Raw genomic sequence first — 21,425 nt, 5'->3', positions numbered from 1 at the left:
AAGCGATGGGTCTGTCGTTCTGTACAAGGGCCATGCCCAATCCTTTCTGTGACGCGTCAACCTCGAGGGTTAAAGGAGTGTTTGGGTCATAGTATTTCAGGCAGGCATGCTCGGTGACTGTTGACTTCAGATCTTCGAAGCACTCCTGGTGGTCAGTGTCCCATATCCATGGTGCTTCGTTTTTTAGCAACCCCCTCAAGGTGTGAGCTTTATCCGCAAACTTTGGTATATATGGGGACAGGTAAGTCAGCATCCCTATGAATCTGTGCAGATCCTCTTTGCTTTGGGGTGTTGGCATTTTCTGTATGTCCTTAATCTTGGCTGGGTCTGGCCTGATGCCTTTTGCTGTGTACATGTTGCCAAAGAATGTAATGCTGTCTTGTTTTATTGTGCATTTTTCACTGTTGAACACAACACCTGCCTCAACGGCTCGTTCCATCAGGTTGATTAGGTTCCTGTCATGCTCTTCCTCAGTTTCACCACAGACCGCTATGTCGTCGGCTATGCTGACCACACCCCGGAGCCCCTCCAGGATCTGGTCCATCTTGGCCTGGAAGAGGTCCTGAGAGACACTCAGACCGAATGGCAAGCGCTTCCAGCAGTACCTGCCGAATGGAGTTCGGAATGTTGTCAGGGGTTGTGATTCTTCATCAAGGCGTATAGACCAATACCCTGCTTTTGCGTCAAGTTTGCTGAATATTTTCGCCCTTGCAAACTCTGGGTTAAGTTCCTCCACAGTTGGGATTTTGTGTGGGCACCGCCGAAGGCCGTCATTCAGTTTTTTAGGGTCCAGGCATATCCTAAGTGACCCGTCTTTTTTGGTGCTGTATGTCAGACTGGAGCACCAGTCTGTATGCTCTTCCACCTTCCGTATCACATCTTGCTCTACCATTTTATTCAGCTCTGCTTGCAACTTGTCCTTTATGTGGATACTGCATTTCCGAGGGGGGTCGATGAATGGTTCAGCATCCTTTTTTAAATAGAGTCTGGCGGTTCCACTGAAATTGCCTATCTTGTCAAACTGGTCTGGATAAGCTGACTTAAGTTTTGCGATGGTTGTTATCCTCTTCAGTGGCCCTGTCCCTCTGTCTCTGGCACTGTCCCTCTCCTTCACTGCGTCAACATTGACAGTTACCAGGTTCAACATTTCGCTCGTCGGCAGTCCAACTACAGCCGGACCTGGTACATCCACTACGTAGAACTTGGTGTTGACCCATTTGGACTCTTTGCATTGACACGGAATGTCAATGGTACCCAGGCAGGGGATCTGATGACCACTGTATGCTGATAGCCTCCTGTAGTTTTTCTTCAGCTTTTTCTGTGCACACGCATCCTTGCCATACATCTGCTTGAAGGTGCGTAGTGGGAGTGTGTTGCCAGATGCTCCTGTGTCTATTTTTAGGCGGAGTGTGTATCCGTAACCCCGTAAGTCAGGCGGCCTCACCTTCAATGTTGTGTATGCCTCTTCTCTGGGTGCTTTGCTCTCTATGCTGTACATACATTTCTCGCTGATGGTGATTGAATGAAATTGTGATTGGTATTCACATTCCTCATCAGCCTCCGAGCCGTCTATGGTGTTGATATGAGACTCACCACGTTGCCTGTTGTGGCCCCTGGAGGCTTGTTGTCTGTCACGTCTCTGTTGTGGTGGGGGGGACTTGCTCCTTTGGCCCCCACCCCGCCCGGAGCGTTGCTGTCTCAGCTGCTTGCTTTTCCTACAGCACTTCGCCCAATGGCCTCTTGCACCACAGGCAGAGCAGTCGTCATTATATGCGGGACATTGACGGGGTTTATGGCTCCTACCACAATTTGGGCACGTCCGCCCTCTGTCCACGGCGTGGATTTTCTCACTGTGTGACATGCCAAGTTGCTGTAACTGTTCATTGCCTGCTGATAGGGCTTCGTATTTCCGCCCTTCTGTTAGTACATCCGCCAGAGAGTGGCCTTTGGGTTTGCTATACAGGTCATTTCTCAGAGCATCATGAGGTGTACTAGCAATGATGAGTTCAATTAGACGTTCGTTGAGCTCTTCATCAGTAAACTGGCATTTTTGAGCTAACGTTCTGGCTCTGGTTACAAAGTCATCAATGCTCTCATTTGGCTTTTGCCTGTACTGCATTAGGTGGAGTCTATGGATCCTAAAATTCACATTCAGTTTCAACTGACCTTCATAGAATTCCCATAGTTTAGCAGGCTTCTTCTTGTCATCCTCACTGAGACCACTTGCATTCAACCGTTTCAGTCCTTCATCTCCAATGCCACGGCATATTTTCCTCGCTTGCTTAGCAGCATCTGTTATTTCTTCATCCTCTAGGTAAAGAATAATTTTCTGTTTAAACAGTGATATGGCCTCACTCAGGTCCGGGTCGGTCCAGTTCATGGTCGGTAGGTGTGTAGCCATGGCGCACTCTCGTTTGGGTTGCTCCCGACGTGCAGACCGCTGCTATCAGTTAGCTCGGCTCCTCACGTGTGGTGCGGGCGACGACAGAATTATCCTCGGACAACTCCCCCTCTCGTTCTGCTCCGTGGGTGATCACTTTAGTCACCGCTGCCACCATGAAGTATTATTGTATGTGTATAAATAATACACAGGGTAGTTATGACTGGAACATGTTTTATTTCAACCCGGTTGTTTACATGGCCGGCATCCTAGTAGTGGTGTTACATCATAAATGGTCCGTCGTGCATCCGCCGCGTCATATCCGTTCTCAGCACATATCACTACAAACTTGAGTTGTTTTTTTATGGAATACTTACTCTTACTCAAGTAATTATTTTGATGAATACTTTTTACTTTTACTTGAGTCATATTATTCTAAAGTAACAGTACTCTTACTTGAGTGCAATTTTTGGGTACTCTACACACCTCTGATCATAACTGACCTAAGTATTTATTAGGAGATCTGTTGTGTTTCATCGATGTAAACTGTGTTACAAAATGAGAACAGGAAGTGACCATATGTGCTCGTAAACTGCTATGAATTGGAAAAGGGGTAGGATTGAATGAGTTTGGCTTCTTCCTACTCCTTTTCGAACATGTTTTAAAGATAAATGTAAATATCTAAACTATATGATGTATCCCTTGTAACTGTATACATGCTTGAAATAAATCTAAACCAAACCAAACCAAAAATACTGAACATGTAATTTTTGGATTTTAGTAAAAGAAAACTGCACAACATGAGTTATATCACTAATTTGAATAGTATCTGATCAAAAATGTCAACATTAAAAATCACATTACATCGATATTTTTGTTTAGGATGGAATATTTTTAGAATTTTGGGCAAAAAAATAAAATAAAAAATAAACCCAAAATGTTTTTACGCCCTTCAAAAACGCACCACGGACATCAATCAGGAAAGTGTCTGCTCAACAATCATTGCTCCACATCTTTTTTTGCACTTTGATCAACAGTTTGGCCTTGGTGGAGGTCTGCGCTACACTTAGTTATGAAAAGTCAGTCACTCTTTGAATGCTAAAACAAAAACATATATAATTTTGTCTATTTTTTTCCCCCCCCATGCAGGAACGTTTAATTGGTGAGATTGAGAAACTGAGGAATGAGATTGACCATTTGAAACGTCGCAGTGGAGTGTTTGCAGATGGAAGTCACCCTCGGTACATAAACATTTACATTGTAATTCAATGTTATTAAGTTCTATACAAAAATAGATATATGTTTATGATTGGTTGTAGTACGCATCATATTCTAAGAGCTGTTTCTCATGCGTTCAATACCTCGTCTCAAAAGACGATGCAATGCAGTCTATACTGCAAATTCAATTATGATAATAAACATTAGACCTCTATCAATTAGTACCTCATTAGTATCTCTATTTGATATTTAATAAAGGGTCCAATGTACAGGATGTTTTAGAATGTTAAATAGGACCTATGATTTTTTTAATCTTCATTTTACACACTTCTTTGTGGTTTACATTAGGGGTTCTTAGCCCAACATTTCCAGTACAGGGCGCCCCGGGGACCCACTCAAAAATTAACACTGTTTTAGTAATCTTACTGTTGATTTGAATCATATTCAATAATTATATCTAAACTACTTGGTGTTTAACAGGATACACTTTGTCAAATGATATGAAATCATGTGTTAATCACAAAGATTACTATCAAGGCTTACAAAAAAAAAATTAAATATACTACATACGAAGGGATTCATTAATACTGAGGAAAAATAAATCAACATACAGTTAATTACCCAGGGCTAAAATAAACCATCCATCCATCCATCCATCTTCTTCCGCTTATCCGAGGTCGGGTCGCGGGGGCAGCAGCCTAAGCAGGGAAGCCCAGACTTCCCTCTCCCCAGCCACTTCGTCCAGCTCCTCCCGGGGGATCCCGAGGCGTTCCCAGGCCAAAATAAACCAATTCTAACTAAAGTAAGAAATAATAATATACATGTTTCTTGAATAAACTGTCATTAAAATTAAAGTGCAAATGAAAATACGGCATCACCATTTTATTTTTATTTTTTGCGTTTAAGGAACTTCTGAATTTAGCTGCAGACTTCTTCTGTTTGATATTGTCATTACTGACACAAGTGGTGGACAAGTGTATTACAACTGAGTAACACTGTGGCCCTTTAAAGTTTGAAAAAAATATTATTTTTCAATTTTTTTCACAAATTTTAAATACGCATTACCGTTGATCCAACACGCTGCAGTGTAGTCCATAGTAGGGCTGCAAGCGCCCACGAGAGGGCAGCTAAAAAATATGTGTCTCTCAGATGTGGTCCGTATGGGCCACGGTGTTACATAGTTTTTATTACACTGTTCCACCACTTGTGGCAGTAATGACAATATCAAACAAACAGAAGCAGTCTGAGAACTACAGTCATAGAGAAGTTTTAAGTGCAAAAATTATGACTAAATAAAGACTTAGACTTAGACTAGACTTCCTTTTATTGTCATTCAAATTTGAACTTTACAGTACAGATAAAAACAAAATTGTGTTGTTTTAGCTCGTTGTAGTGCAGGATAAAAGAGCAATTAGGTGCAGATATAAATAAATAGATTACTGTACAGATAAATATATTGCACTTTTTCATATGGATCCACGTTTTATGGATGTATGTTATATTGTCTTTATATTCCAGCCAGTTAATCTGTTTTTTGGGGGGATTTGAGAGGATTATTATGATGCGTGGTCAATCTGTAATTTCATTTACACTTAAATTGTATTGACAGTTTATTTAAATAAATAAATAATAATAAATGGGTTATACTTGTATAGCGCTTTTCTACCTTCAAGGTACTCAAAGCGCTTTGACAGTATTTCCACATTCACCCATTCACACACACATTCACACACTGATGGCGGGAGCTGCCATGCAAGGCGCTAACCAGCAGCCATCAGGAGCAAGGGTGAAGTGTCTTGCCCAAGGACACAACGGACATGACTAGGATGGTAGAAGGTGGGGATTGAACCCCAGTAACCAGCAACACTCCGATTGCTGGCACGGCCACTCTACCAACTTCGCCACGCCGTCCCTATTTAGGAAACATATATTTTTATTTTTTTATTTTGTAAGCACTTATTTATTTTAGCACTGCGTAATGAGTCCCTTCTTTAGTGTATGTAGTGTATCAGCCTGACCTAAACTTGATAATAATCTTTGTGATTAACACATGCTTTCATTCATTTGACAAGGTTGTAAAGTGTAAGTAGGTTAGATATAATTATTATAAAATCATGAGTAGGATGATTAATTAAGTGTTAAATTTGAGTGGGAACCTCTGTCGTGGAAAACTTGGCCCCCGAGGTCAAAAAGGTTAAGAACCCCTGATTTAACACAAGTGTACAACATTGTGACGACATTTCGAACTCCTACAACTTCTCTAAGTCTGAAAAAAGTATGTCAATGTTTGATTTGTTTGACCTCAGGTCCCATTTGGGCAGTGCCAGCGACCTTCGCTTCTCTGTGGTGGAGGGCCAAGATGGCCACTACAGCACTACGGTGATCCGGCGGGCACAAAAGGGCCGAGTCTCAGCGCTACGAGATGACCCCAACAAGGTACAAACACCGTGCTGAGTCAGCCCGTGGAGCAGCGCAGGAGCTAACTTGAAGATCACATGCTTCATTCTGAACTAACCTCTCTTTATCTGTCTCTCTCTCGCACGCTGACATGGAAATGCTGTCTAATCATGTGAGTCCTTCATTCGCAACTTCTCATACAGCCAAACTCCAGTACGCGCCATTCCCCACGCCCAGTGTTTATCCTGAGCGAGCTCACGCGTGTCGTCGGTCTCTAGGTCTGCGCCATATTGGAACAGGATTACCCGTCGCTGCGAGGGAGCGTCGGCCACCTCCTGGGCAGCGACCTGGAGGCGGAGTCAGACCTGGACGACGACATGAGCTCCACCATGCTCTCCCCCAGCGGCCAATCGGACGCTCAGACTCTCGCTCTGATGCTCCAGGAGCAGCTTGATGCCATAAATGAAGAGATAAGGTGACATTTTGTAGTGGTTTGTCATCCCTGTGATAAAAATTAACATCTCATATCATGTAATGTAAAATTAATTTAGTTCCACTTTTTTTTTTTATAAAATTTTATTTTTTCACATTTTATTTTAATTTTTATTACTTGATTTTAATGTCAATTTCTACTTTGACCGACTGGTTTTAAATGATGTTATAGCAATCTCCCACCAACATGTGACTGATCGATTTTCGAATGAATTGTGATTCTTATTTGTAACGATTCTTAATCGATAAAAAAAAAATGTATATATATATATATATATATATATATATACATATATATATCGATGTAAAATATATAATAGGGCTGTCAATGTTAACGCGTTAACACATGTGATTAATAAAAAAAATTATCGTGTTATCATAAATGAATCAAAATGAATCACACCATTTGTTATGACTGCACGTAAATATATATATATATATATATATATATATATATATATATATATATATATATATATATATACATATATTTATTTATATATATATATATATATATATATATATATATATATATATATATATATATATATATATATATATATATATATATATATATATATATAAATATATATATATATATATATCTCCGGGGTCACGGGGGTTGCTGGAGCCTATCTCAGCTGCATTCGGGCGGAAGGCGGAGTACACCCTGGACAAGTTGTATATATGTATATATACATATTTATAAGGGGTGTCAAAACATTGTTTTCCGAATGAATCGCGATTTTTATTTGGAAATCAAAAATCAACGGTTAAGTAAGTATTAATTGTTTTAGTTATATTGTAAAACTTACAAACGTTGCTTGGAGTGGTGAATAAAGAATCTGTACGAGTAGAAACTCTATGGACGGCTAGAAGACTGAACGGCTCTCTGGTTGGGGAAAAAAAAACTTCCGGTAAATGAAAGAACATTGCAGCACCTGCAGTGAGCAAATTTGTCCCAAAGATGAAGCTATAGCACAATCGTTGAAACACCTCATTGTATTTGATTGTTTGATGTTTTTTTTAAACTTTTTTTGTGGCTGTCAGCGAAGAAAAATCAATAAATCAGCCGCACCATCTTATATAAGTCGCAGAGGTCAAAGTTTAGGCAAAATGTAGCAGCTTATAGTCCAGAATGTACTTGGTGAGATTGTGAGTGTTCTCAGTGCAACATTGATCGTGTGCGACGCCACAGGATGATCCAGGTGGAGAGAGAGTCAGCCGATCTGCGCTCAGACGAGATCGAGTCCCGCGTGAACAGCGGCAGCATGGATGGGCTCAACGTGACCCTCCGACCCCGGGCGCTGCCCACATCGGCCACAGCCCAGTCTCTGGCGTCCTCCTCCTCGCCGCCCACTAGCGGCCACTCCACTCCGAAACACCACGGGCGCAACCCCAGCCACCATCTTGGCATCATGACTCTGGTCAGACTCCCTCAGCAGTCGATCCGTGTTTTGGAGCATGTTTTTCAACCATGTGATTTGTGTCCGACAGCCAAGCGATTTGAGGAAACACCGCAGAAAAGTTGCGGTGAGTCGACGCGCGCAGGTCGTATATTCCCGTCTCTCTCTTGCGCTGACCTTTGGGACTCTTGCAGTCACCTGTGGAGGTGGACAAAGCGACCATCAAGTGTGAGACGTCGCCTCCTTCCTCGCCGCGCAGTTTGCGATTGGAGACCAACTTTGCTCAGTTTACAGGCAGCCTGGAGGACGGACGAGGGTACACACACTCGCAGCACCATTGACAATAACAAAACAAAACATGGATTTGAGGAAAACTATTGGAGAAAAACTAAAACTAACGCCATCAAAAAAACAGTATAAAACATAGGATAAGCTATAAATATTACTGTTACTCCCTCCGAGGTCTTATTCGAAGCTCAAGTCGTTCGTTTTGCTCACAGACATTTATTTGAGCCACGTCTTCTTCACATTACCAACGATGCCAAATATAATGACGTCAGAACTAATAAAATAAGAAAACAGAACTTACGGTCGGTCGGACATCCAAAAAAGAAAACACATTGATTTCACATACCGTATTTTCTGGACCATAGGGCGCACCAGATTATAAGGCGCACTGCCGATGAGCGGGTCTATTCGGGGTTTTTTTTTTTACACAAAAGGCACACTGGATTATAGGGCGCATTAAAGGGGACATATTATTATTATTATTTTCTAAATGTAAAACAGTTCCTTGTGGTCTACATAACATGTAATGGTGGTTCTTTGGTAAAAATGTTGCATAGATGATGTTTTACAGATCATCTTCAAGTCGCTTTCTGAACGTTTTTTCACAGGACACATTTCCGGCGTTGTTGGACTAGTCAGCCACGGAGGAGAAGATGCTGCTTCGTTATTGATTTAAGTAAAGTCTGAATGTCATTAAAACAGTTAGCTCTATCTTTTGACATTTCTTTCACCCCCGTCCTTGCACGCTACACCGCTGCAACAAAGATGACGGGGAGAAGACGCTGCCGAAGGTGAGCCACGTAAATAAGAGCGCCGTTTTGTGGGCGCTCTTATTTACGTGGCTCACCTTCGGCAGCGTCTTCTCCCCGTCATCTTTGTTGCAGCGGTGTAGCGTGCAAGGACGGGGGTGAAAGAAATGTCAAAAGATGGAGCTAACTGTTTTAATGACATTCAGACTTTACTTAAATCAATAACGAAGCAGCATCTTCTCATCCGTGGCTGACTAGTCCAACAACGCCGGAAATGTGTCCTGTGAAAAACCGTTCAACCGGAACTCTAATAACTAAATCAAATCAAATCAAATCAACTTTATTTATAAAGCACATTTAAACTTTACCACAGGGGTAGCCAAAGTGCTGTACAATAGGCAGGTTCAAAGATAACACAATAAAAACAAGCAAACACAACACAACACAAACAGAGCACGATAAAAAATAAATAAATAAAACATAGAAACAGGTTCACATCAGGTGCATTATGGGACGCTATAGCAGGATGGAGATCACAGAGTGTTAAAGGCCATGGAATAAAAGTGTGTTTTTAAGAGCGATTTAAAAGCAGGAAGAGAGTAGGCCTGTCTAACACTCAAAGGTAAGTCGTTCCAGAGCTTGGGAGCAGCAGCGGCGAAAGCTCTGTCACCTCTAAGCTTCAGCCTTGTGTCAGGAACCGTCAACAGCAGCTGATCGGCTGATCTTAGGGATCGGGGGGGGGGGGGCTGAAAAAGTAAGGCTGAAAAAGGTCGGAGAGATATGTTGGAGCAAGGTTGTTTAGACATTTGAAAACAAATAGTAGGAGTTTAAAGTTGATTCGGTAGCGCACAGGGAGCCAGTGAAGGGACGCTAGTATAGGGGTGATGTGCTCACGCCTGCGGGTCTGTGTTAGCAGACGAGCCGCAGAGTTCTGCACGAGCTGCAGGCGGGCGAGGGAGGCCTGGCTAATGCCTACGTACAGGGCATTGCAGTAGTCAAGACGAGTCGAGATAAAGGCGTGGATTAATTTCTCAAGATCATGTCCTGACAGAAACGGTTTCACTTTCGCTATTTGGCGTAGTTGATAAAAGCTTTTTTGTACAACGCTGCTGATTTGTTTTTCGAACTTAAAATCTGAGTCAAACTTTACCCCCAGGTTTGTAACACAGTCGCTGAGATACGGGTACAGAGTGCCGAGGTCAACGTTGGGGGAGGGAGAGCGACTTCGACCAAACAACATAACTTCTGTTTTGTTTTCATTTAGGCTCAGGAAGTTAACTGAAAGCCAGGCTTTGATGTCGTGCAGGCAGTCAATGAGACGTTGGACCATGTTATTTTGTGCCATAGGAAAGTAGATCTGGCAGTCATCGGCATAAAAATGAAATGCAATACCGTGCTTCCTGAAAACAGAACCAAGGGGGAGAAGGTAAAGCGCAAATAAAAGAGGGCCAAGGATTGAGCCCTGGGGGACCCCATGTGGTAGAGGAGCTGTGGAAGACACAAAGCTGTCTATTTTTACACAAAAACTCCTGTCAGTCAGGTACGACTGGAACCAGTTGAGGGCGGCGCCCTTAATGCCCACACAGTTCTCAAGACGAGTGATTAAGGTGGCGTGGTCGACGGTGTCGAACGCAGCAGACAGATCTAAAAGCACCAGGACAACATATTTACCAGAATCTGTTGACAGGAGGATATCGTTAGATACTTTTAGAAGCGCTGACTCTGTGCTGTGGAGGGCTTTGAAACCGAACTGGAACAGCTCAGTTATACCATTATCCTCTGAGAAGGGCAACAACTGACTGTAGACAACCTTCTCTAATATTTTGGAAACGTATGGAAGATTAGAGATAGGTCTGAGATTAGAAAGGAGAGAGGGGTCGAGGCTTGTTTTTTTTAAGTAAAGGTCGTACTGCATGTTTAAACTCTGCTGGTACTATTCCAGAAGAGAGACTACCATTGATAATGTTAAGGACACTTGATCCAATAGTAGCAAGTACCTCCTTAAACAGGCGAGGTGGGAGGGCATCTGCAGGAGAACCAGAGGGCTTCATACTAACTGTGTCCTTTAGAAAGGAAAAGGACACCGGCTCCAACTGATGGAAAACAGAAGAGTTCCGTGGATGAATTATGTAAACCCACTACACTGGTAGTTTTTAGCGCTTCCATAGCGAGATATGAGTTAAAACTTTACGCTACTTTGTATTAGAAATGGCAACAGCGGAGGATGAATATCCCATAACAAGAAGATAGTGAAAAAGAAAAAGCTTATCGACAACGTGCGCAAATTTTCAGGACTTATGCAGATCCCAAATACACATCAGCAGGTACCAGAAGGTAAGAAAAGTTGGTTTTGCATAATATTGGGAAACAAAACGCCAGAAAATATGTCTGCTAATAGGTGCCATTTTGCAGTCCCTATACACACACCATAGTAATACTTGTATCTCTGACTACGGTAGCCGTAATGGGCCGACAGTCCATCAAGCGGTGCAGCTTCAAAGTCATACTAAAACATTTAGACAGATTTTTGAGTGCCGTGTGTATTGTTCTTTATTTTCAATGGAGCATTTAAAGTTTTGTTGTTGTTTACTGGCGTCATATTGCAGTCTACACGTATCTCTTATGTGTGACTACCATCTACTGGTCACACTTATCATTACACCATGTTCCAAATAAAATAGCTTCGAGGTCGGTAAGCACAACCAGAATTATTCCGTACATTAGGCGCACCGGGTTATAAGGCGCACTGTCGATTTTTGAGAAAATGAAAGGATTTTAAGTGCGCCTTATAGTCTGAAAAATACGGTACATATCAGAAATAATCATGTCTCATTGGCCTCATAAACTCCAAGGGAATAGAGTTTCTTATTAATCCGAGACTCCATTAATGTCTTCCACATCACCCATGCTGCTTCCCTAATGCCGTCACACATTAATTGTTCTCTCAACAACGTGACCAAACCGTAACAAAAAATATATTCCCCTCTCAATTTACAAAAATAAAGTTAACATAAACTTGCATGAATTAACCCATGGAAATACCTTTTTAATCACATTATGTGTACAATATGAACTTGTATTTATGCATTGTGTTTATTTATTCTCACCAACTATGAAATTATATATCAAATATACATGTTGCTTCCGTCAGCAGCTATAAATACATTAATAAGTTAATATAAAACATAACATTGAGAGGATAATAGTAATAATAATAAAAAATTAAGATAGAAACAACACAATAAAATAATAAAATACATAAGAGTTTAGGATAATCAGTAAAAAGCCTGATTAAAAATCAATCAATCAATCAATGTTTATATATATACCGGTAGCCCTAAATCTCAAGTGTCTCAAAGGGCTGCACAAGCCACAACGACATCCTCGGTTCAGATCCCACATCAGGGCAAGGAAAAACTCAACCCAATGGGACAATGAGAAACCTTGGAGAGGACCGCAGATGTAAAAAGGTGTGTCTTTAGTCTTTTCTTAAAAATATTTGCAGTCCTGAGGCTCTCTGGCAGGCTGTTCCACAGGTGGGGGCCATAGTGGCTAAATGCCTTCTCATTGTGGGTCTTTGTTCTGGTATTTGGTAAATCTAAAAGGCCAGTGCCAGAGAACCTCAGGATCGGTGAGGGTTGATACGGTAAAAGCAGGTCAGATGGATAAAAAGGCGCAGGACCGTTAAGACATTCAAAAAGTAATAACAGAACTTTAAAATCAACCCTGAAGCAGATAGGAAGCCAATGCAGCGACTTTAAAACTGGTGTAATGTGCTCCCGCCCTCTGGTCCTCGTCAGCAGGGGTGGATTAAGAAATTTTGGCCCCCTGGGCCTGACATGGTCTTGGCCCCTCAACCCCGCGCGTGCACGCGCACACACACGCACACACTATGCAAGAAATACTGTATACTGTGAACAGACATGCACACTGTACTGTACAGAAGAGTGCACATACTGCACACACACTATTAGGTATACCACACAGACAAGCACAGGTTTCACACAGACACAGGTAGGGGGAGGGGATAAATGGCCTAAAAATAAAAATTTTGGAAAATGATTAAGCCCACTTCAGTGATGGTGCATTGGGTCATTTGAGAGATATTATGTATTGGAAGTTGGTACCTATCATGAAATAAACCCCCCACCCCACCCAAAAAACTAAATTGGACATGATTTTTGCCCCCTTTTCCTCCCTTCTATCATTAAAAATAAAATAATATCTTAGGAAAACACTTTGGCATAACGGCAGCTGTGCAGCAAATTGAGGCTCAAAGTCTGTATCTATTTTGTGGGAAAGCTTGAGGAGGAGAAGGAGAAAGGTAAAATGATAACACATGCATCGGAGAGCACCACAAAGAAAGGTGTAGGCCAGTTCATGGTACAAGGGCTGCATGCAGGTCAAGATAGCCCATTTCCTCTGCCTGTCTTACCCATTCACCGAGAGACCACTGAGGACATAGAAATGCAAGTGGATATGGGGTTCGAAATACTGGCGTCGGTCAGAGGAGTCAATGTGGAGGATGTTTATAAACTTGTAGATGCACATATGACTGACAGCACAGAGCACAACAAAGGCTTTTCAAAGCTGTTGGCAGAGATGAACAACTTGGAAAAACCAGCAGGGCAGATCTTTTGTGGCACCCACACTACACTGGGCTTCAGCAGTGCCATGAATAAAGTGATGCGGTTGGCGGAGGCCGATATGAAGATGGAGCAAGTGCTACAGAGTTTCATGGTGGATCTGGATGTAGACAGCAAGAATGCTATAGTGGCTGGACAGGCACTGGACATGTCCTGAACTCAGTGTCAGACGTGGCTGCCGAATACTTGGATGAAGTGAAGCAGCTGACAGATCTCATGCTGCCCCATCTGAAGACTGTCCTGGCCAGGCAGAGGATGGACTATGGGATGGATGAGGAGACCTTCCCAATGGACCCTGTCAGTGAACAGGCTAGTAACATTGATGGCACCCCTGTGCACAACATTGGGATGGAGAGACAATGTGGCAAGGTGGACTACAGACTGAAGAAGTTGGGCACACTGAACGCAGTCAATAGGTCAATAATTTTACAGAAGAGCCAGGAGCTTCAGAGGTTTCAAGGCAGCAGCACAAGCAAAAAGAGAGGTTGAACTCAACTGGAGTAAACTCATGAAGGCAAAATTCGAGAGTTGGGCTGACGAGAAACAAGAGATGGCTCAAAGACAGGAGAAGAAGAGACTAGACATGCTGGACACACTGAAATCTTTTGGTGGCCCCTTCACGATAGTGGGGAAGTTGAAAAGTTCCTTGTCTATGAAAGTCTGAACAAGAATGCAAAGCTGCAGAGAATGAAGCTTGAGGTTCAGTTTGCCAGAGAAAGCACCAAGCTTCTGCCTAAAGTCAATCCTATCTTCAGAATCCAGGTGACAGACAGTTCCCAGAAATGGCGAAAGTGCAATTCTCCCAGTCATAATGGATACTTAGAATTTTATGGTGGTGGTAAGTATTCATGAAAACAGGTAGCCTAACATTAGTGAATGGGTGAATTCTGGAAATAACAACCTAAAAATCTTACACAGTGCACCTTTAAGCAAGGAGTTTCTTTCGTGCTTTCAATTTTGCAAAATCATCCACCACATCATTGAAGTCCAACTCTCTTGTCAGCTCACTCTCAATTGCCATTAGAGATAACGCATTTAATCTTTTCTGAGTCATTCTTGTGCGCAGCTCATTTTTGACTCTTGACAAAAGAGAGAATGAGCGTTCTCCCTCACAGTTACTGACCGGTAGAGTGAGAAAAATCTGTAGCGCAATGTATGTATTAGGAAACGTAGGCTGTAGTCCAAAATGTATTATTGTTTTGAGCAGTCCTGAAGGGGTCCTCTCCTCATCAGTGTTGTTGAGCTGTATAAAAGATTTGAACTGTATAAGCTCCTGTCCAAGACTTTCATTGAGGTCAGATGAGTATGATTCAGGGAGAATCTTGGCCTTGTGAAGGACTGAAGCATTGGACTCTGTATCCAAAGAGAAAAGGACACTGAACAAATTGTTCAGATGTTTGTAGGCCTCCAGACGGTGATTAAGGCTTGAACTCAGTTGATCAATAGAGGCAATAAATGTCTCTATTTGAAACAGTTGCCTTCCCTCAAGCACAACATCTTGGGATGCTGATTCATCAGCAAACTTTTTACGTTTCTTCATCCGTTCAGCCCTGTAAGATGGGGTGCCACCCAACATGTTTAAGGCTTTCTGCTCAAAATGATCAAATAGATCTCTTTGGGAGAGAACAAAGGTGCGCAGAGATTCCAGCAATCTAACTGCTGTACCAAGGTCCATGTCTGCTTTTTGAAGTTGCAGACTTGTGGCCTGAAATCTGGACAGAACAGTGTCCCAAAAGCCTGCCATGAAGGCCATCTCAAGTGAATCCAGCTTCCGCACTAGACTGTCAGCTTCAGTTTGTGTGTCTCGTTTCTCTGTGTCATCAGTGGAAATACCCTGTAGTGCTGCTCTTATTTTACTGTAGTTCTGCCACAGTGCTTTGGTAGATTCTGCACGGCAACTCCAACGCGTGTTGGATAAAGCTTTAAGTGTGAGATCTATGTTGGAATTGCCAAATACCCTGTCCCATCGGTGTGTGGATGCAGTTGTGAAGTTGTAAATAGACTGAATCAAGTCAAAATACTTAGAGACTTCATTTCCACATCTGTCAATGCTGTTGACTCCCACCAAATTCAAAGAGTGAGCTGCACATGGAATATAGTGTATTAATGGGTTGCTTTTCTTTAAGTGAGCCTGCAACCCATTACCTCCCTGACATGTTGCTGGCATTATCATAAGCCTGCCCCCTGCAATTTGACAGCTCTAACCCTAGATTTTCCAACACAGACATGACACAGTTAGCCAAACTTTCACCTGTATGGCTAGTAATGGGCTCAAAACCCACAAAGCGTTCAACAACACTGCCCTCTTTGCTAACAAAACGGAATATGAATGTCAATTGGTCCACATGAGATAAATCTGGGGTTGAATCCACAATGATAGAGTAGTATTTGCTTGCTTGCAGTTCATCTGCTATAGCCTGTTTGGTTTTTGCACCCATCAATTCAATGAATTCCTCACAAATGGTGGAGGACAGATATGAGGTATTACCTCGACCCATCTGCCCAAACTTTCTGATGTGATCCTTTAGAAAGGGATCAAATTCAGCCAGGACCTCCAGAATACCAAGGTAGTTCCCATTGAGAGGAGACCCTAACGATTCATTTTTACCCCTAAATGCAAGGCCCCTTTCTGCAAGGAATTTAATGACTGCAACAACTCTTTGTAACACCTGCCTCCAATAGCTGCCTGAAACTGTTTGAACAGGTCTGCATCAACTGTGGCACCTGTGGCGCGGTTCAAGACTGCTTGCATGCAGGTTATGTGCTCAGCACTTCGCTCATGTTCACCAAATCTTTCTAAGTGTTTCCAATCACAATAGCCTGTCACAAAAGAATGCGTTTTTGGGGAAAACAGTTTGCATGCAAAGCAGTAAACATTACCAGTAGAGGGAGAGTACATCATCCACTCTCTTTGTACTCGTTGTCCATTGGGCAGGTGTGAAGTAAAATGTTTATTGTTTAGGCATCGGGTTTTGCCTCCTAGCCCACTGTTCCTCACAGAAGCTGGATAATGGCTGTGACGGTTGTGAAATGATTTTGCACCTCTTTGAATAAGAACTTCCTTCATTGACTCAGTGAGGGTATCAGCCCATTTAGCGGGATCACTAGGTAGAGTTGTCACTGTAGATGGTGTTGAAGAAAGATTCAACTCATTTTCTATGCTGTCCAGAGGTGTAGTGACCTCACATTCATCCGAGCAACTGGCTACTGCTGAGTTGGTTGAATCATTAGCATCCGAAGCATTTGGTTCAGTGCGTACACTTGTAGTGGTCTCAGGATCTTGGGAGCTACATGCTAGCTCAGGTGCATTGCTAACCTTAGCTGAATTTGCAGTAGCATTTATAGAATTGCTTTCAGCAGATGTCTTTGTACTGAAGAAGCTGGAGATATTTGGAACACTCTCAAGTAAAACTGATTCCTTTTTTTTCTTTTCTTGCTGAATTTTTTTTCTAGCTCCTCCACTTAGACGTTTATGATCCATATTTCCCTTCTTTCTGTGCACATTGGCTCTTTGCCTATCACAACAGCTTAACCAACTGTGTGTGTGTGTCTGTGTGTGTGTGTGTGTGTGTGTGTGTGTGTGTGTGTGTGTGTGTGTGTGTGTGTGTGTGTGTGTGTGTGTGTGTGTGTGTGTGTGTGTGTGTGTGTGTGAGTGATGCAATTTTCAAAACTAGCAATCTAGCATTAACAGTCAAAAGCAGAAATCAGCTGATTTCTATAAGAACTGATAACAGATTTCCAATCAAAGCTAAACTCAGACAGCGAAAGTCACTAGATGACGTTTTGAGTCGCCAGTCATGTATGGCCAAAAGTCTCTAAATCGAATGCCAACGTTGCTTAATCGCCAACACACTGGGACTCACTGAAGGACTGACAGTGAATAAAAAAAGATGATTAAGATAATTGTGTACTTTTCTCTTCTGATATTTTCACTAAGGACCCCAAGCTATCTGCATGCAGCAACAATGTCTGACAGACAGGAGAGCGGAGTGGTCAGTGATGAATGGCAAGGGAACAGACTGATTTGTACTGAGGAGAAAGAGAGAGCCAATTACAGTGAAATAAATTCCAAAAGAGCCAAGTGACTAGCTGAAGGCAGGGACAAATGCCTTGGAGTGACCAACAAGAGTGCAAAGTACCAAATGGCAAAATGTGGGAAGACCAACAGGCAGATCTGCTTTTACCACTTATCTTCACAACCAAAAAGTCGCTAAATGATGTTTTCAGTCGCTAGCCAGGTATGGCCAAAAGACGCGAAATCTAGCGGTAAAGTCGCTCAATCACACTGACAGTGAAACAAATAATTTTTAAAAAGATAGTAATCGTACAATGTCTTGTACTTTTGTCTTCTTTCTTAATATTTCTCAAAGGACACCAAAATGTCGCTATCTGCAGGCAGCTTGCTAGCTATGATGGCAGCAACAATGTACCTTAGAGTGACTGACCAACAAGAGCTCAAAGTACCTAATGGCAAAATGTGGAGAGACAGACACAATAAATTGCATTAAGATGAAGAGAACTGTTGCTATTATTAATTTTAACAACAACCAGAAAGTCGCTAAATGTCACCAGCCAGGTATGGCCAAAAGTCGCTTAATTGGCCACACACAGTAACAGAGAAACAAACAAACGAAAAAAAAGATCATAAAGATAATAGTTGTACAACTTTGTGTACTTTTGTCTACTTTCTAAATATTTTCACAAAGGACACCAAAATGTTGCTATCTGCAGGCAGCTTGCTGGCTATGATGGCAGCAACGATGTCTGCCAGACAGGAGAGAGTGGTCAGTGACGATCGAATCGAGAAAATGACAAAATGGGTCAAAGACCAAAAAGTTATTAACTGACAGCAGTGACAAATGTCAGACTGTAAACTTTTTTGAAAGAAAAGGACAAAATAGGAAGATGCTGATAATAACAGCAAAATGGAAAATATAAGAATTTCCAAGTAATGCTCAACTCAAGTGTGTGCGTGTCGTGTGTGTGTGCGCGTTAAACTTCTTGTGGAATGATTTCAAATTATCTCTGAGTCTGAACTGAGGGAAAGGAAACCAAATTTTGAGCAGTCACTCACGAGTTCAAAGTACCAAATGAGGAGATTCTAAAAGAACAGACCGGTTTATGAAAGACTCGATGGGGGAGGGGCACAGCTAAGAATACTTGAGTGAGATTCTGTGATCCAAATTCGAGATAGAGCTTTTTGATAATGATAATTTGTCAGAGTAAGGTTGTGTAATCAAAATTTGAGAATGAGCTTTGCCAATCAATCAAGAATATTTGCATTAAGTTCTGTGATCAAAATTCAGAAACAACCTTTAATAATTGATAAAGAATATGTGAGTGAGGTTGTGTGATCCAATTTGAGAATTAGCTTTGATAATAATGATTGAGAGCCTCTGGCCCTCTGTGGATCGTGGCCGCGGGGCCAAGTTGGCCTGGCCCCTTGGGGCCTCTGACCCTCTATGGATCGGGGCCAAGTTGGCATGACCCCTCGGGGCCTCTCGCCCTCTATGGATCGTGGCCGCGGGGCCAAGTTGGCCTGACCCCTTGGGGCCTCAGGCCCTCTGTGGGTCGCGGCCGCGGGGCCAAGTTGACCTGGCCCTTTGGGGCCTATGACCCTCTGTGGGTCGTGACCGCGGGGCCAAGTTGACCTGGCCCCTTGGGGCCTCTGACCGTCTATGGATCATGGCCGCGGGGCCTGGCCCCTTGGGGCCTAAGATTATTATTTTTGCAAAAGTAGTTTAGCATGCGTCGCGGCCGCGGGGCCAAGTTGGCCTGGCCCCTTGGGGCCTCTGGCCCCCTGGGCCTGGGCCCGGTAGGCCCGTTCATTAATCCACCTATGCTCGTCAGCACACGTGCAGCTAAGTTTTGTGATAATTGCAGACTTCTGATATTCTTCTTGGGAAGACCAGAGGGCGTTACAATAGTCTAAAGAACAGGAAATAAAAACATGCATTAGTACCTCCATGTTGGCCTGAGAGAGAAACGAGTGGACTCTGGCTATGTTCTTAAGATTATAAAAAAAATAAAAAGTCAGCTCGGAGTCAAAAATCACGCCCAGATTTTTTATAGACTGTGTTGGTTTAGAATCTTGTAATTTTATTAAAAGTTTCTCCCTCTTGTCTTCAGGGTCTAGAACTGCACAACAACCCCCCTACCCCAAAACATTTTTGTACTAGCTTTGAAAAAAGGAAAATTAATAAAAATATGATAAAAACAGCTACTGAAAATTTCTCATGTAGGTGGGCACACACCTCACTTACAGTAGGAAGAGGATTCATATGGCCCCTTTTGTCACCGTTGAACTGACACATGAAACGTGACAAATTGCGGGGTGGTATGGAATGCTTTTTACTATCACAACGAAATTTCATTTTCACCACAACCCGTTCACAGAACAGGAATGGTGATGGGTCGCCCCGTTTTTCTTTGATGAAAAAAATGTAATTAAATTGCGGGGTGCTCTATCTACTTTAGCCGCCAGATGGCAGTAGAGTGTTGAATATCTTAAAATGTGTTTTGTGGCAATTCCAACTTTGACCACAGAGTCATTTGCTATATGTAGAGTTTTCTTGGTCGGATCTCAGGTGAAAGGAAGAGTGGGGGTTAATCATTTTGCAATGCAGTCTGCTGAAAATTATGGTAAGCGCCACTCTAAATAGAAAATGGTCAAAGTTGGAAGTGCCACAAAACACAGTTTAAGATAATCAACACTCTACTGCCATCTGGCGGCTAAAGTGAATAGTGCAACCACCCAATTGGTCACGTTTCATGTGTCAGGTAAACCGCGACGAATGGGGCCGTATGAATTTCCTTCCCACTGTATTTTTTTGTTAAAACAAAAATAAATACTTTAATATCTGCATGACTCAAGCTTTTAAAACAAACTATCCATCAAATTGTACATTGTAAAAACGACAATAGATTTTACGGTAAAATTACTTAACAGTTTTTCACTGTAAAGTATGTGGTTGTTTTTACAGTGTGTTACTGTAAATGGAAAAACAATACCACTTTTTTCTTACGGTAAACAACTGGCCGTTCAGTTGCCAGAATTTAAAAATTCAAACAGTGGTACTGTTGTAAACACAACCGTACATTTTACCGTAAAATTCTGGCGATTAAGCTGCCAGTTTTTACGTAAAAAACAGTGGTTCTGTTTTCAATTTACAGTAATATGTTGTTAAAAAAATAAAATAAAATAAAATAAAAACTTTTATATTTTAAAGTGGCTTGCGAATGCCTCGAAATAATAAATGTCAATAAAGGTCCTTATCTTTTCTTAAATATGTATTCGTTATTTCCAGAAATAAATATATGTACTCGATGAAATTCCGTATCTTTCAAACTTTAATATTATCCAATATTATCCAACAAATATTATGAATATGTATAAACTTTCCGAACTAATTCTTTTGTTAAAATAAAAATAAATACTTAATATCTGCATGACTTAGGATTTTAAACCAAGTTATCCTTTAAATTGTACACTGTAAAAATGACAATACGGTCAAATTTACAGTGTTTTTACAGGATATTACTGTCAATTCAAAAAACTCTACCATTGTTTTTAAACCGTACAATTCTGTCAGCTGAGCTGCCAGTTTTGTACCACGAAATCTGTGCTTTTTACGGTGTGTTACTGTAAATGGAAAAACAGTAGCACTTTTTTTCTTGTGGTAAAAAACTGGCAGATCAGTTGCCATAATTTTGAAAAAACAAAACAGTGGTACCGTTTTTCCATTTATAGTAATATGTTGTAAACACAACCGTAAATTTTACAGTAGAATTCTGGCGTATACGCTGCCTGAACTGTGATTCAGTTTTCCCATTGATAGTAATAGGTTGT

The 21,425-nt window shown here is 41.8% G+C and overlaps 1 protein-coding gene across 8 annotated transcripts in view; it reads left to right on the top strand.

The window, feature by feature from the left end:
• Positions 1 to 21,425, top strand: part of ppfia4 (PTPRF interacting protein alpha 4) — a 278,835-nt gene that overhangs the window by 213,461 nt on the left and 43,949 nt on the right. For 6 of the 8 annotated variants that reach the window (XM_061984868.1, XM_061984862.1, XM_061984867.1 and 3 more), the window contains exons 13-18: positions 3,530 to 3,621; positions 5,905 to 6,034; positions 6,274 to 6,470; positions 7,686 to 7,914; positions 7,985 to 8,020; positions 8,088 to 8,209. In XM_061984868.1, the coding sequence (XP_061840852.1) occupies positions 3,530 to 3,621; positions 5,905 to 6,034; positions 6,274 to 6,470; positions 7,686 to 7,914; positions 7,985 to 8,020; positions 8,088 to 8,209 (806 nt within the window). The remainder of the gene's footprint in view (positions 1 to 3,529; positions 3,622 to 5,904; positions 6,035 to 6,273; positions 6,471 to 7,685; positions 7,915 to 7,984; positions 8,021 to 8,087; positions 8,210 to 21,425) is intronic. The other 2 variants (XM_061984869.1, XM_061984863.1) reach the window with 1 other exon arrangement.

The sequence above is a fragment of the Nerophis lumbriciformis genome, linkage group LG23 (genome assembly GCF_033978685.3).
Source record: "Nerophis lumbriciformis linkage group LG23, RoL_Nlum_v2.1, whole genome shotgun sequence".
Taxonomy (NCBI): domain Eukaryota; kingdom Metazoa; phylum Chordata; class Actinopteri; order Syngnathiformes; family Syngnathidae; genus Nerophis; species Nerophis lumbriciformis.
The sequence above is the reverse complement of the archived record's forward strand: the minus strand, read 5'-3'. Positions and strand labels throughout refer to the sequence as shown.